Below are 15,791 nucleotides of genomic sequence, written 5' to 3'. Positions count from 1 at the left end.
CTCTTAGGAGCTAAAGCAAAATGTAAGCTATGGCAACAGGATATATGTTGAGGAAGGCAGAGGATATATCATGAAAATGAATGGGATAATGCATTGCTTAAAATAAAAACGTGATGTTCCCCTGCCTGCTACGACAGCACTCCATCAGGCAAACATAGCCACACATGGGCCTGAACCAGGGTTAAAAAGCAAATGTGAAGAGTGGGATTTCCTTGTGCTGAGGGTCAAGTGGTTCAGGCTGCAGCAAGATTACTTTAGAAAATCTCTCTTTGTCTCTGGTGTAGCTTTGGCCTGAAAAATTACCTTTGTCTAGAAATACCAGGGCTTCCCTGAACGAAAGGAAAACATGCATATGAAGCTAGAACATTTGCTGTCACTTTGGGGTACCAGTCACTTAAAGACTTTGTTTCCTGCTCTTATGTCTCCTTCAAGCTCAGAAGTTTACTCTTGCTTTAGCTTTCTAGACACACAGTTATTCTTAGATTTTGTCTCCTGGAAAACTGAGGAAACATATCAAAACACTTTTTAAGGGGTAGGTGGTCCCTTGAGGGACCTAGAGGCATTGCTAGTAATTTAACTGTCAGGAGCTTTATTTTTCAGAATAAATATGGTGTCTTCTTTTTACTACATTTTTTTACTATCATACTTCCACAGCAAAGAACACTGGTCTTCAGCTCTGTGAGTGGAGACATGCAAGGATACCAAATGGAGAAATGGCAGTAAATGTAGCATGTTATGCAAGTGTTGTTAAAGCTGCATGTGGGGATCCCTAACCAGGATGGTCTTGAATCCTTTTGCAAGTAAATCATAATTTTAAAAAATCTGTTACTTTATTTGCACCCCAGATTTTGACTGATGTTCCCCACTATTTTGCTGGTGAAGTGAAGAAGGCAGCAGGATGCTCTCACACCTCCAAAGACATTTCTCTCTTGTGAAATGATGGCCCACTTAAAGAAACTCAATATCTGTTTCTTGGTCATTCTCCCCTTGCACTCTAAGGAGATTCCTTGTTAGCTGTGCAATCAATAAAAAACATAGCTTCAGCAACTAGTAAATCTAGTTTATTAAAACACAGGTTTGACAGTTAATTCAATTGCTAACAAAGTTGTAGCACAGTCAATAAAAAAAAAAAGTTACCTCATAAGTGTGATACATATATCCTCTAAATGCGAAATTATGTGATAATAGGTGCGTTTGAATGGATACAGACAAAAACACGTTCGTGAGATTAGACTGTGGCTAATTTTTTCTATTCCCTTGTAGTATTTAAGGTGTATAGTATCTCATCAGAGGCTCCAAGATTGTCACTTAAAGACTTTGTTTCCTGCTCTTATGCTCAAGTCTACTCCTGACAGGGAAAAATCACAGAAAAAGAATTTGTCCCCTTCCTTTCAATTATTTGTCTGCTATCCCTCTGCACAGGCTACCATCTCGATCCCATTCCCATTGCAAACCAGCAGTAATATTCCCTTTTCTTCAATAGCATGGGACCAAGCACTGCAGGAGTTCACATGGCATCATTAGGTCAGGTCTCAGGTATGCCACTGAGTTATTGAAATACAGATTTGGAGCATGAACTTTAGTAAAGACTTATGATAAAACTCTGTGTTTACATCAAAGGTGGCATAAAGTGACCAAAATAGATTGACTGTGCAATTGAACATAACCCTTAGATAGCCAAGAAAAATGTGACTTTCCCAGTGACTTGCAAAGTACTTTTCCACCTGACCAGCAATTATTTGTTTTCTGCATATTTCAGACAGAGCTGAAAATAGCTAGCTGCAGTTATTTTTGTTTGGGAGCAATAACGTTCAGTTTATAGAATGCTTTCTCCAAAAAAGTTCAGAGCATTGAGAAAGTCTCTTCACTGACAGAAACCTTCCTTTGGGTGCATTTCACAGGGAGGGAAGGCTTCCAGCATTTTTGTTAGTTTTCATATGGGACAGGCTGCTTTCCTGGAAAATATGACAAAACTTCCTGTCTTTTTTTATTAAAAAATGAAGTAAATAAAACCAAAACCTAATGTGGCAAACTGAGAATGGAGCCTGTTTTCACTTAATTGGAAGCAGTCTGATTTTCAGGAAATGTATTTTCGAAAATATTCAGAGACTTAAAAATGCTCCTCAGAGCAGTCAGGAGGTGAGGGATTAGGGATGCCTTTGGCAGCAGTTTGCTGTCAGACTGGTTTACCTGTGCGGAGAAAACCACTCCCTAGCTACCTGTTTGGACCAAAATAATTTTAAAAGTTTGTCTCTGGGTCCCTGGATGGGGACTGAGGCTTTCAGAAAAGCACTGGCAACACTGAGCGTAAAAAACAAGTGTTGCAATGGCCTCGAAGGAACCGGAGTGCATGGCAAGAGCTGCAGGGTGCAGCCCGGTGCTCTGTGCGCCCGCATCCTGCTGTCGCTGCCAGCAGTCATCTTACTCATAGCGCTCCGATGACGTTTGCTTGAAATCATTATCTCACTTGACAATCAGTGAAATGTTAACCAAAATACCTCAGCAGCCTCCTCGGAGTGGAAAATTTAGAAAAGTTAATGCCTTCTGAACAGCCTGAGCCCATACAGGGTCCTGTTTGGCTTTCTGCCTGCTTTGTAAGTCAGCCTCAGCAGAAAGTTATCAGTGATGCTTTACATTTCTGTTATGTGCAAACCTTTGGCCAGTGTTTGCAAAGGGAACTGACAGGGCGCTATGAAGCTGTTGGGTATCACAGCGTCTGAACCACACACCTCTGCACACACAGGGAAATGGAGCAGAGAGAGGTTCAGACACAGACACTGAGGTGGTCAGGTGAGCAGTTTCCCTTCAAGTCACTGGTTGAGTATTGTGAAATGCAATACATGGACTCTAGTAGCAAGGTAAATCCCTTTCAATCCCTTGTCCTGGGGAGGGTGAACACTAGAGGTATATCTACACTGCTAAATAGAAGGGGACCAGGGATCACACCCAGGCACCTGACCTCTGATCATCCTGCCTCGGTTTTGGCCATCCCCAACGAGCTGTCTGCAAGACACTTTTGCTCTAGAGGTGCCTGGCACTGAGCAGCATGGCTGCAGGCTAGCTAGCACCACACACTCTCCGTATGGACCCAGTCTAGATGTCCCATTGGGACCATACATGTAGTGTTTTGCAATTCGGCAACAGCTACCTGCGGTACAAACTTCTGATTCTCGCTTTGAAATCTTCAGCAGCGAAGTAATAGAGGATGGGATCAAGGCAGCTGTTCATGGCAGCAAGGCAGAGAGTGACCACCAGTGCTTTGTGCATGGGCAGGTTGGCCTGGCTGCAGCTGCTGTGCAGCAGGTGGACAGTTCGCAGTACGTGATATGGCAGGAAACAGAGGAGGAAGAGGATGAGAGTGATGATGATGGTTGACAGTGCCTTCTTGTGACAAACTGCCTTCTTGCGCTGCGGAGCCCTGGACTTGAGCAACATTTTGATTGCAAAGATGTAGCAGACAATAATGGTGCAAAATGGCAGAATGAAGCCCACAACAAGGACAAAGCTGTTCATCATGAGGAGCTTGTGCGTGCTGGAGTGGTGGAGGTCCAAGCACTTGTCTGTGTTCTCGTACCCAGAGATTTCCTTGGTCAACAGAGGGCTGGCGGCTGCCAGCACGAAGACCCATATGGCTGCGCATATTATCCTGGAATACTTCATGTTGGTTACTTTCCAGTGTTTGAACGGGTAGACGATGGCTATGAAACGAACCACGCTGAGCACGGTGAGAAAATAAATGCTGCAGTACATGTTCATGTACAAGGTGTAAGTCATGATCCTGCAGACGATATCACCAAATATCCAACGTGATCCCAACAGGAAATATGTGGCCCGAAAGGGCAAAGTGCTCACAAACATGAGATCCGAAACAGCCAAGTTCTGCATGTAAATGTTTACTGAGGTCTTCCTCTGTGAAGGCTGGAAGAAAACATAAATGGAGAGGCCATTTCCAACAGCACCCAGGAAGAAGATAAAGAGATACATGACAGGATAGATGACTTGCTTGAAGCTGTCAATTGTACAGTTGAAGGAGCTGTTGGTGAAGTCGTTGGAAATATTCATCGTCTAGAGGCAGGCTCTCTGTCTTTCTGCCAAAGTAAAAAGGAGTGGTGTGAGTGCTGGGTTACAAGCCGGGCAGGGAGTTCAGCTATTCGTGACTATTTCACTGACGGCAGAAACTGCAAGATGCAGAGGGCAGTGGAAAGTAAAGGTTTGTTAATGAGTAATCACTTGTAAATACACATCTCAAGGCATAAAGCCCCAAGTCATCTCTAAACAGTTTCAGTATTACAGCACCTGGTTGTTGTCTCAACCTATGGAAGTGCTGCCTTTTAAAGGTGAGTGCTATGTGTGTGTTTTAATGGCAATTCTCTGATGTCTGTGCAAAACAAGCCAACTTGCTGTCAGCCATTTTGTAGCAGGAAGGTTTTGAGTCCCCACTTGCCTGCCATGGGAACATCAAAACCTGATCAGTGTTTCAGATTAGTTGGTGTTTCAGATTAGGATGAAAAGCCAAAAGAACTGAATTTACCAATTGGAACTAGTGAATTTTTTCTGTTGTCTTGTCTGCTGTTGGCAGTATGTCACTGAACTTTCCTGAGCAGTACCAGGGGTATACTGATATACCTCAGAACCTATAAATTAAGGACGTTTTGACCTTAAACACTTCATAAATACTGTGCTAGTTATGCATAGTTCCTTTTTTAACTCCCTCCTCCTTAGACTGTATTTCTTCTTTCCTTTAAGTTTCTGATGGCTTTCTATATTTCTTTTTGTGGGGCCTTTGCTTCATTTACCACTTTCTCAACCTTTTTGTGCTCAACGGCTCTGAATCAGTCATCTACACACTGCAGCTTCCAGGGCAGCCCACGTTTGCAGCCCTAATGAAAATGGCCTGTGAGAAAACGGGCTGTGTTCACAGAGAGTGACATGTTTCCTCCTATGAGGCTATAATTCAATCAAATCAAAACCACTCATCACTAAAGCACTCTAAATTTTTTTTTTTTTTCTCATTAGAGTCTATTTCCTTACTGTACTCCCGATTTCTTCTCTCAGCTGCAGCTAGTAGTATTCTGAAATGAAGGTTTCAGTATTGTTGCTTGTTTAACTGTGGCAAGCAATTCCCTCTCTGCATCTGCCAACATATTCTAGAGATGGAGCATGGAAAATTTTAGCCTAAAAACCAGAACTACATGGCATTTCTAGATGCACAAAAAGGAAGCTTTTCATTTGCCCCAGTGAGAGTGATAATGGGTCGATGGTACATGACTGCATCTTATCTCTTATTCTGGACCTCACTGGCTTCATGATTTGAAATTAATTTATTTGCACAGGTGGAGTCTCCCTAGGGGGAAACATAGTCTCTAGATTTGGGTGCTCTGCGCTCCCAGTTACCCAGTACGGTACTCCCAGTGCGCTGTAAACGGGAGCTAATTTGCAAACTCAAGCCATGGTGTGGGAGCCTGAGCTATGTTATCTTCAGGGCAGTGTCCGAGAGTCCATCTGGATGCCTTAATATAGCAACCAGATGTGCCCCAGCAGTGACCTTTTTATCTGGCCCCACTGAGACGGGGAGCATGGGAAGAGCAACCCCTGGGCTGGGCTCCCAAGGAGCAGGACTTACCCCTCTGTTGCGGCTTGGGGAAGGGGGACATTTGCTCACACTGATGTCATACCCACCCCTGCAGTGCCTGAAATTATCCCTCCAGAAAATAAAGATAATAATATCTATTGAGTTTAGGAGCGCTGAAGACTGGAAGTGGGCAAACTGGATAATGGGGCTCAGTGAAGCCCCAGACTCAGTAAACACATGGTCCTAAAGGAAATCTCCTCATTTGAGATCCTCTTTCCTCATGCAGGGGAGAGACAAGGTACACTTCTTAAGAACAAATCTTTTGCAATCAGAGGAGTTTTGAATGGTTTTGTTTTTCCATACAAAGCAACTGTCTGACATACACATTTTCTGTGGGGGATCAAGGACCAGCTTTTCTCCTAATTGAATCTGATCTCCCCATTTTGCAGGGAAACATCACAGCCCGAGGTACTGCAAAGGGAAGAGCCCTTTTTACTGTGTTTCGCTATAGCCCAAGCATCCTTGCCTTTAGAAACCCCAAAACACAAGAAAATATCAGGGAAGAGATCTGCCACCTGTTGAAGCATTCCTATGGTGTGTGAAACCTGTGATTTAGAGGAGTCAAATGAGGATGAAGACCTTGGAGAGTGAACAAATTCAAAGCCCTGCTGAGCACTATGAGTGATGGCTTGTGGCCCGATGCTATCTGCTGAAGGATGGGATTAGGGCAATGAAAATTCATTTGATGAAAAGCCCTCGGGTCCCTGCACCCTGGGGAGAGCACTACAAGCAGAGTCTGAGGCACTTTGCTCAGGCTCTTCACATGAGGTTATCTAGCTAACAATTACCATTAAAGATATTTTGTGCTCCTCATTTCTCCTTCCAGCTAAAGACCTTTAGGAAACTAGATGCGCATGTGTAATTGAGAAAACTCAGCATCCTTGGACCTGGCAAGAAAGCCAGTACTCAGACTCCTCTCCAAATTATCCAAGAAAAACTTTCAAGCTGTTATGGGATGTCTAAGAGAAAGAGGCTGGAGACCAGTCAACTGAAAGCTGTTAACCACCGTGGTGCCTGCCCTCAGTCGAGGGCCAGGAACGACCCGTGCAATTATCATATGCAGATGCTCCTATTAGTTGTGTTTTAACACACAGATCAATGTAGAAAGGAAGGTGCAGTGAAAGATATTTCACCCAGGACTACCTCAAGCAACCACAGAGGAGAAGAGGAGAATTTTACCCCTCCTTGAAGCCAAGAGCTGTTCACTAGCCAGCTAAGGCCAGGAGATGGCTCCTAAATAAACCGAAAGAAGACATATCTAAGGACAGGCAATAAACTTAGTTTCAGCGAGAGCATCCAGACTGTCTCCTGGGTCACGAACAAACAGGGTGGGTTTCAGGTGGGAGATTGGACCTACAGGGTCCCCTAAAAGACTTCAAAAGGGAGATTGGCAGTAAGATCTAAAAACCCTCTGAGAAAAAAGAGGGAAAGGGACAATCTGAAATGGGAGTCTCTCTTAAGCGGTACTGCAAGACTTCTCTGATGGAAACTCCCTAGCAGATTTTTTCTATATATGAGTATGGAAGCTATCAATTAGAAGTAGCTGATGCGTGTCCTGAGGCTCTGACAACCACCCTGGCAGGAGAGAGAGCGCACATCAGCTGAGCAAGGGAAAAGGAGGCTTTTCTGAAATAACTGCTGTGTAAGTAGATTAGATGTAGAGTTTGGGCGGGGATTTTTCTTTTCTTTACCTCTGTGAAGTGTTTTAGAAACGTTTACAACTTGATTAGTATGGATTTTATAAATAAATATTTACCTTTTATTATAAATTACATATATTATAAATTACATCTATTTATTATTAATAAATATTTTGCCTTTTATCTTAGCCTGACTTGAGTATGGTTTATGGTATATAAGGAGATAACAGAAAGGCATTCCTTGCCTAAGGTGAATCTAACATCCTTAAGAAATGGATGGGTGTGCAAGCCAGGTGGGGAACTGATAGAGCAAAAGTAAGAGGAGATTTGCTTAATTGGAGGAGATGATACTAAACTAATAAAAGTGTCCCAAAACGATAAGATTTTAAGCTTGGGATGCAGGTAGCAGTCTAGCAGCAGAGTGAGGGCTACGCCATAAACTGCCCAGCGTGCGACATGTATGGCCGCCTGCCCAAGGCAGGTTTTGTGCATGGGTGTGCGGGGCAAGGGGCTGAGGATGCGGAGGGACGAGGCTGGCTGTCTTGAGGCAAGAGTAGCTCAGCAGGAGCAGGGCAGGAGCAGGTCTGCCTGGGGAGCAGACCTCATGAGATGTCTGTGCAGATCTCTTGGGGGTGCAGGAGAGGAGCCAGTGGTGGCTGTGGTCATTGTGGGCACCAGGGATGAAGGTGGGATCTTCGAGGCTCAGCTATGATGCAAGACAGCAGTTCAGGTCAGACTCAGTGTTTCAGTGCATGGATGAGACAGTAGAGAGGAGAAATTTAGGTATGTAAGGAACTGAGGGATCAATTGGGATAAAGGCAAGTGATACAGAAATGAGAGACAGCACCATACCCAGAGTGGAGCCAGGCTGCCGGCACTGCAGAATGAAAGGTTTGCAGAGCAGTATTTAATTAGAAGCAACAGGGGAGCTGACAGGCATGGGCGAGCAAGTGGGCTGGACTGATGAGACCTGCGAGGGCAGTGAACTGACATCCAGTGCACCTCTGACAAGGCCAGCAGGGAAATAAAGCCTGACCGCAATAACTAGGGAAGGCAAATCCAACTGCCTACAAATCCAGTTGTCTTCCATGTCCTACCTTGAGTGACTGGGCAAAAGCAAATCTTAGATGTAATTCCGCACTTATGCTCAAAGCCCAAAATGAGATGGGGGAGCTGGAAGGTTTGGCATGAGACAGCAACCCTGGTGCAAGGGGAACCTCAGAGACCTGCAGGAGAGAGGATAATCCATGGGAGCCTGTGTTGCCATGCTACCAGCTTTAGGGTAATGATAGTGTAGGATGCACAGGTGCAGGAGTGGCACTGTGCATGAAGAACTATATAACTTGCGACAGTGTAAAAATATTATGGCTAAAGAGAAGCACTATAGAGTCCTTGTAGGCAGACAGCCCCTACTCTAATAATAAAAATATAGTACTAGGAATGCACTACCAAACTCCTCCTCATCATGACGACAGTCATCAGAAAATGCTAAGTGAGAGTAGGAAGCTGAAAGCAGGTAGCAATAGCAGGAGGTTTTGGGTGCCTTTATAAAGATGTGATGCTGCAGCAGCAGAAGATATAATGTCTATATGCAACAAATGTCTGATCCCTAGAATAATTAGTCCTGCAAACAAATCCACAACACAAGATGCTATTCTACATTTCATCTTTAGCACTGGACAGGTCCTAGGTCAAGGTGGTTTTAGTGGACGGAGCCCTGTACTGGCAATCACAGTAGAGCTAGGTTTGGCAGTGTTGTGGGACAAAGAAGCACTCCCAGAAGGAAGAAGCCTACATGATTTTGGGGACTGTTGAGAAAAACAAACAGAAAATTCAACAAAACCTGTGTTAGAAGCCTACATTCCAAAAGAAACAGATATTTTAATAAGTATTGAGCCCTATTTCTATCAGTAGAATAGTTAGCAGGACTATTATAGGGAAAAGATCACCATTAGGAAGCAGAAGGCTTGTCCAAATGGGGAGAACAGGAAAGCCTGTATAATGGCAGGTCAAATATGGAGAGGAAACTAAGAGCATTAAAAATAAAAAAAGAGAAGAGCATGCAGTAAAGGATGCTCAAGCTGATAGTAAGTTTTGCAAACCCACTGAAAGATGACAGACTGCTAGGGAATTGGCAGGGCTGCCTGATGGCAAAAGATCTCTTAGTGACAGCAAGACCATAGCAGAGAAATTCAGTGAATTCACTCTTCCCCCCGCCAAGATGCTGGGGTATTTTCACACCTGATGCAGCAAATAGGTCAGAGGAGCCAGCTCCACTCAAGGGATGTGCACAGGAAGTATTAAACTGATGAGACAAGTGAGAGGCCAATAAGTAATCAGGACCAGATGGCATTCATACGAGTATCCCAAAGGATCTCAACTGTGAGACTGCCGGCCAAGGCACGTAACTCACTATTACAATCAGGTGCTGTGCCAGGGCACTGGCGTGTCACCAGTGCAGCTCTCACCTACAAGAAGGGCTTGAGAGGGCAGCTCGAGGGCCATGAGTCGGTCATCTCAGTGCTGAGAGCTACCGACCGCTGAGACCGATTTCCACCTCTGATACGTTGTGGGGGGCTCTGTAATGAAGAACGAAGGCACTGAGCAGGTTGAAATGCCAGTCTGATGAGAAAGAGTCAGCACGCCTTCTGAAAAGGGAGATCCTGCCCCACTCACCCACTGAAGGGCTGTGAGGACGATGGATAAAAGGGGCCCAGTGGTCATTTTATATGTATATATGGATATGTATGCATTTATACAGTTGCATTTGTCAAAGCCTTTGACAAAGCTCTGCACCAAGGGTTTCTTAAGGAACTAAGTTGCCAGAGAGCTGGAAGGCATGTTCTTCTATGGACTGAAAGCTGGCTGAAGGGTAAGAAGCAAAGTGTGGGGCTTAATGAATCAGCAACGGGGTCCTCTAGGGTTTGGTACTGGGACCAGATTTACTCAATGTCTTTATCAATAACCTGGAGAAGACATTTATCCAGGTTGACAGATGCCATGCTGAAAAGGTGGCAGATGAGCATTAGTGTATTTTAATGTAAGGTGATACATGCTGGGAAAAATAACCTAAACTATGCCTACATGATATGAACTTGAAACTGGCTGTTACATTCAGGAAAGGGCATTTGGCGTTGGCATCACTGACCATTTACTGAAGTCATTTCTGCATTGGCTGCAGCAGCAGAAGTAACCATGTCAGCAAAAGGAGGGGCATCGACAAGAAGACTATGGACAACAAAGTAGGGTATCACCTTGTATAAAACCTCCATGCATACCCATAGTAAGCAGTTCTGGTCTCTACACCCAAAAAAGAGATTATGGAGCTAGAGAAGGTGCAGAGAGGGGCAAGTGACATGATCAAGGAGACAGAGCAAGAACTACAAAGCCTGAGACTCTTCAGTACGGACAGGAGGAGGCTGAAGAAGGATGCGGTCAAGGTTTACAGAGTTACAAAGAGTCAGCACGCCTTCTGAAAAGGGAGATCCTGCCCCACTCACCCACTGAAGGGCTGCTGGATGATGTGAATGTTCACTGTTATTCATAGGGTTCTGCAGTACCGGGACTTGGGGTGCTCAGCAGAGTTGTTGAGAGTCTGCTTTGAAACAGATAAAAGAGGGTGCTCCTCTGTGCAGCAAGGAGTGGGCAGCACTGGGAGCCTGCTGCCAGAGCAGGCAGCCAAGGGCAGGCGGCTCAGCAGGGTCAAAACAGGATAGGACAAATGCAACAACAATAAATGGGAAATAAAAGACTGGGCAGGGATGTACTCTCCAGCAGCCCTGGGCAGCAGTCAGGATGCTGGGGAAATGCAAGGGGAAATCACTCTGGAAGGTGATCAGGCTCCCATGTTGTCTCTCACCAGCCTCACTTATTGCCACCACCAGAGATTGAATATTGGGCTAGAAGGACATCGGTCAGAGCTGCCAGCACATTTCTTACAGTCACAATTTGCCCCTGGTTCCCGACAGTGTAACAACCACAGTTGACTTCACTGTGTTACCCCTGACTCCTGCTGGTGAAGTGAGGCCAATACCTGTAATGATATTAATACAGAGATTCCACCCTGTATGTAAAAAAGCTGTTACTGGGAAAGCAGCAACAGTCAGCAGTCCTGGGCTACCCCCAGTTCTAGTGGAGGGCCAAACCAAGCACAGTCAATCAAGTCATCCAGCATCTCAGTGGGATCGATTTCTATGCCATGCCTGGACAGAAGGACATGCTCCTTTTGGAGAGGTGTGGTTGAGGGGTGCTGCCGCTAAAGGCATAAATATGAATCCTCTACTGTCACTAAAGGTGTAAACATGAAACTCTCTGTTCCCAAACTGCTGATCTCGGATCTGCTGCTCTGAAACACTCCATTCACTATAACATGAGGAACTACCAAAGAACCTATTTTTAATAAGGTGTTCTGCATATGCAAAGTTAAATAGGGAAATCAGGCTGTTCATTCAAAATCTAGTTCTTTGCTATGTTAAGTGATAAATATATAGATCCTCTTATGCCAGGAAAAAGAGATGCTCTGTGCATCTATCACAATAACCCTCTGACTGAAGAGGATCCCGGAAGAGGACCCCGGACACCACCATCTCATGTTCATTACCCAAATAAGAAGGCAGTTATGATATTGCTGCTGTATAGGAGATCACTTGCATTTGCCACTGCACTTCTGAGGAAAACAGAAGTTCTCATATTTTTTTAAAGTTCCTATTGGCTTTCTTTATAGCATTCACTTTGTGTTTCAGTAGCAGCGTTACCAAGAGTAAATGTAATGGAATGTAATATTTAGAATTAACACCAAATTAATCAAAACTTGGCATTTTATTAACCTTTCTACATGCATAATAATAATTTTAAAAAATCAAGAGTCTGACTTTTAACTCCTTTTATTTTAAAAGTTTTCCATAAACCAAATATATATTTTTCATCTAGTTAAAAAACAAGACTCACTTAATCAGATCCACAACCTTGATTTTTATCTTCCATCTGGCAAACATTCCTAGTTACATAAATCCACCCTTTTTTCAGCCCCAAAAAATTCTCAAGACCGGCTTTGTCATAGAGTTTAGTCAATGATCACAGCTTCTGGCAATTAAAAAGCTTACTGTGAGTAATAAGAAATAGAAGTAGGTTGTATTTTAATTATTGCAACCATTTTTATCTACATCAGAAAAAGCAGACAAATCTTGTCCTACCTCAGCTTGTGTGCCTTCTGGTGTGTTCAGTATTTCCTTGTTCTGCTTGCTGTTGCTCACAATTTTCAGTTTTGTTGGTGGAAAGGAAAAGCACAAAAGCCTGAAGTAAAACCCAAGTGCTATTTATGCAGAAGCCACAGAAAAGCAATGAGTAGCAGGAAAGGGAAGTAAATCCTGATTAAAAGATCTTACATCTTCTTAAAAGAGAAATATTCTCAGCTCAAGGAGTAGTGCTAGTAATCACATGGCAATCTTTCGTAATTTTCACCCAATGAAAGAGGCTCTGTGGCTACGTGGCATGCTGGGAAGCTTTCCGGATATATTATTTGGGCCCACGCTTTTATATATGTGCTTTCAGTAACTAGGGTTGCTCAAAATATTAGAGGTTAGAAATGTAATTCATGGAATTATGGCGAGGACATGTGCCAAGGTTACCTCCCAGTCTTTTCACACAGAAATCCCAGGAAGAACAAACTTGTAAGCAGGCTGCTAGGAATCGATGTGTACTCTCATTCAGCTCATAGTTTGAGGCTGAGTTTACAGAGATGAGGGACTAATTTTCCTTGAATTTTGATAGGAACGGAATACATAGGCCATGAACAAGTGGCTGCAGTGAATGCCTTACTCCCCCTTAACATTTTACCACTTCTCGGTGGAGCAACACTGGCTGCGCAGATGGGTGCTCCTAGTCCACTGCAGTTGTGAAACAGGTATCTATATATAGTACAAGTATAACAGCTTGGTTATTCCTCTTCTGTGCTGTCAGCACATGCAGGCAGACCAGATGCATTCAAGTGCTTTCTGGCTGCTGTGTTGTATTTCACATTGGCAGCAGGTTAGGAGTCCACACACGGCTGCTTACCACAGCTCAGCGGATGAGGAGTCTCCCAAAAAACCTTCTCGCCACCCATATTTATAGTTGTCTATGCCCCAAAGCACTTCAGATAATTGCATTTGTAATCTCTCCTCCATTGGTCACTTGTGCCTGATTCTCATTTATCGCAAGGGATCTTCTCTCTGGTTGTACCTGTGGACTTGAGAACGGGCAAAATAGTCCTCTGGGTGTGCTCCCCATGCGGGGTCATGGTGGCAACAGGCAGTGGCTGTGGAGACTCACGTCACCAGAGCTCACAAATCCCTGTCCCCAGGGAGGAGGTACGTAATGTTTCCAAGCAGCTATGTGGGTGGTTTTTTTTAGCAGGGGGCTTAAAAAGGACATAGAAAACCAGCTTAGCTAGGAACTAGTCTAACACCTTCAGTCTCCAGGGTGAGCACAAAAATCCATGAATGGTGTTTTTGAACATTTGTCTACATTTCCATTGACAGTGCAAAGTAAGCTTAAAAACCTCCCAGACAGAGATCCACATCAAGTGAATTTTCAAGGTGCAGCATGATGGTGAATTAGGACCCTCCTGAGACCACTCCACTGGTGCCTAACTTAGACATTGCCATGTCTTATGGCACCTAAGCCCGTGGATAGGTGTCCTCTTCCAGATGTAGCTGCGCTGGCCACTTTGGTTACCGACCCAGCTGCTTCCCTATCTGCCAAGGTCTGCCTGCAGAGTGGCTCATGTGCACGTCCCTAATCCCGTTTGGTCACTGAGGCATTGTAGACACCTGAAACAGACGGTCTCTGCTCACCCAGCCCATGCAGAGTGAAGCAGGGTAGAAAGGACTCCATGAGCAGCTTGGTGGGCAGGTGAGGCCTTTGGGAGGAAGCTGTGACGTGCAGCAGGGAGCAGCACGGGGTGCGACCGCTTCAGCCAGGGAGGCCACGGCCACAGGACATCTATGGCCTCAACACTAACTCAGGAGATGCCCCAGTAACTCAGACTGCATCTTATCTGCAACTGGCAGAGACCAATTTAGGCATTGCAGTAGCAGTCTGATGACATCTCCATCACATGGCATGCTGAGATAGTCACTCTGGGACTGATAGGCAGGCTGTTCTCAGATACACAAGGTCAGAGACCAAAACATGCGTAAAAGTTAGACATTGATCACATTTTATTTCCCTGAGTGTGTTTTGAGAACATCTCTTTCACCATATGATACAGTTATCTTTGTTGCCTGGATAACTTCCCACGTTCACATTCTTAAACACCCTGCTTTCTGGAGAGTATCGTTTCCTCCCTTTTATAAAGTAATTCTGTATTTTGCTTTTAGCCTGGTGTTGAATAAATGGGGTTGGCTGCCAACTCACGCTGCACCTGATGAGCTAGATCTGGAGTGACTGCTTGGGATTTTTTAGAAACAGTCACTGGATGACTCAGCTTCTGAGGGGATTTTATTACATTTCTTACTAATAAAAACTTCAGTAATTCTGGAGAAGACATCTCGGAATATCATGAAGAATCTAAGACTTTCATCACAAGATGCTGTGCGCATATCACACATTCAACAGTCTAGATTATTTCTGAATTTTGAGTCCCATAAAATGCATAGACAGTCCAGAATGTGGCAGAGTGCAAACCACCCCTCTGGGCTGCAGCTACTCTCCGTCCTGCCTCCGTTTCTGTTCCCTTTTGCATTTCTGGCTCCATGACTCATCCTTTTCCTTCCCCTTCCTCACAAACCCACCCCCCCTCCAGCCCTGCACAGGGCCACTGCCCATGAAGGAGGGTTCCGCTCCCTCCAGCCCAGGGCAGCGAGCAAAGCCACCGCTGCAGGCTCCAAATCCCTGTTGCGTGAAGAAGCTGAACTTTGGACCTGAAATAAGCACTCCAGGCTAGGCAGAAGCAAAAATTTAGACTCTCCTTCCCCTGTTCAGCATTTCCTATAGGCTAGTTCAAGTGTCCTCATGGGCTGAGCACGATCTGGTGGGAGAGCCAGTCAAGGAGCCTGTCTCCCACACTCCCAATATAGGGCATCTTGGACATCCCAAACACACATCATGCTATCACGTGCTCCATAGGGCCAGGCCTGCCCCCACAGCAGTCCTGTGTCACCCTGAAGTCAGGTGAGCTGCTGTCTGAGGACGTCCGTTGTCTGGTGCATCCCTCTGTTGCAGTCTCACCGGGCAGGCTGTCATCCGCTTTGCACCGCAGCAGAGGGGGCTGAGAGCTGCCTGAAACTCGCCTGGGTCTTGAGGGACGTGCAAAGCCCAACAGACCTGTGCAAGCTCATCAGCCAGTGCTCACGGGGCATGGAGGGAGGCATTTGCACGCCAGCTTGGGCAGCTCAGCAGCCACACTGCCACGGGGGCCGTGCATGGGAGACGTGGCAATCCCCAGCACCAGGGGAGCTGGGGTGAGACACCAAGTGTCCCAGGCAACCCAGAAGAAGGAGTGTGCATATTTTTCCCATCACTCAGTCAATGTTTTGCTG

The 15,791-nt window shown here is 45.1% G+C and overlaps 1 protein-coding gene across 5 annotated transcripts in view; it reads right to left on the bottom strand.

The window, feature by feature from the left end:
- Positions 1-1,076: 1,076 nt before the first annotated feature.
- The window catches only part of CYSLTR2 (cysteinyl leukotriene receptor 2), a 33,246-nt gene continuing 18,531 nt past the window's right edge, over positions 1,077-15,791 (bottom strand). For 2 of the 5 annotated variants that reach the window (XM_072850223.1, XM_072850224.1), the window contains 2 exons: positions 12,465-12,564; positions 1,077-4,088 (listed from right to left, as the gene is read on the bottom strand). In XM_072850223.1, the coding sequence (XP_072706324.1) occupies positions 3,145-4,062 (918 nt within the window). In that variant the 5' untranslated portion in view covers positions 4,063-4,088; positions 12,465-12,564 and the 3' untranslated portion in view covers positions 1,077-3,144. The remainder of the gene's footprint in view (positions 4,089-12,464; positions 12,565-15,791) is intronic. The other 3 variants (XM_072850222.1, XM_072850226.1, XM_072850225.1) reach the window with 2 other exon arrangements.

Source organism: Ciconia boyciana, chromosome 1 (genome assembly GCF_034638445.1).
Source record: "Ciconia boyciana chromosome 1, ASM3463844v1, whole genome shotgun sequence".
Lineage (NCBI taxonomy): Eukaryota > Metazoa > Chordata > Aves > Ciconiiformes > Ciconiidae > Ciconia > Ciconia boyciana.
The sequence above is the reverse complement of the archived record's forward strand: the minus strand, read 5'-3'. Positions and strand labels throughout refer to the sequence as shown.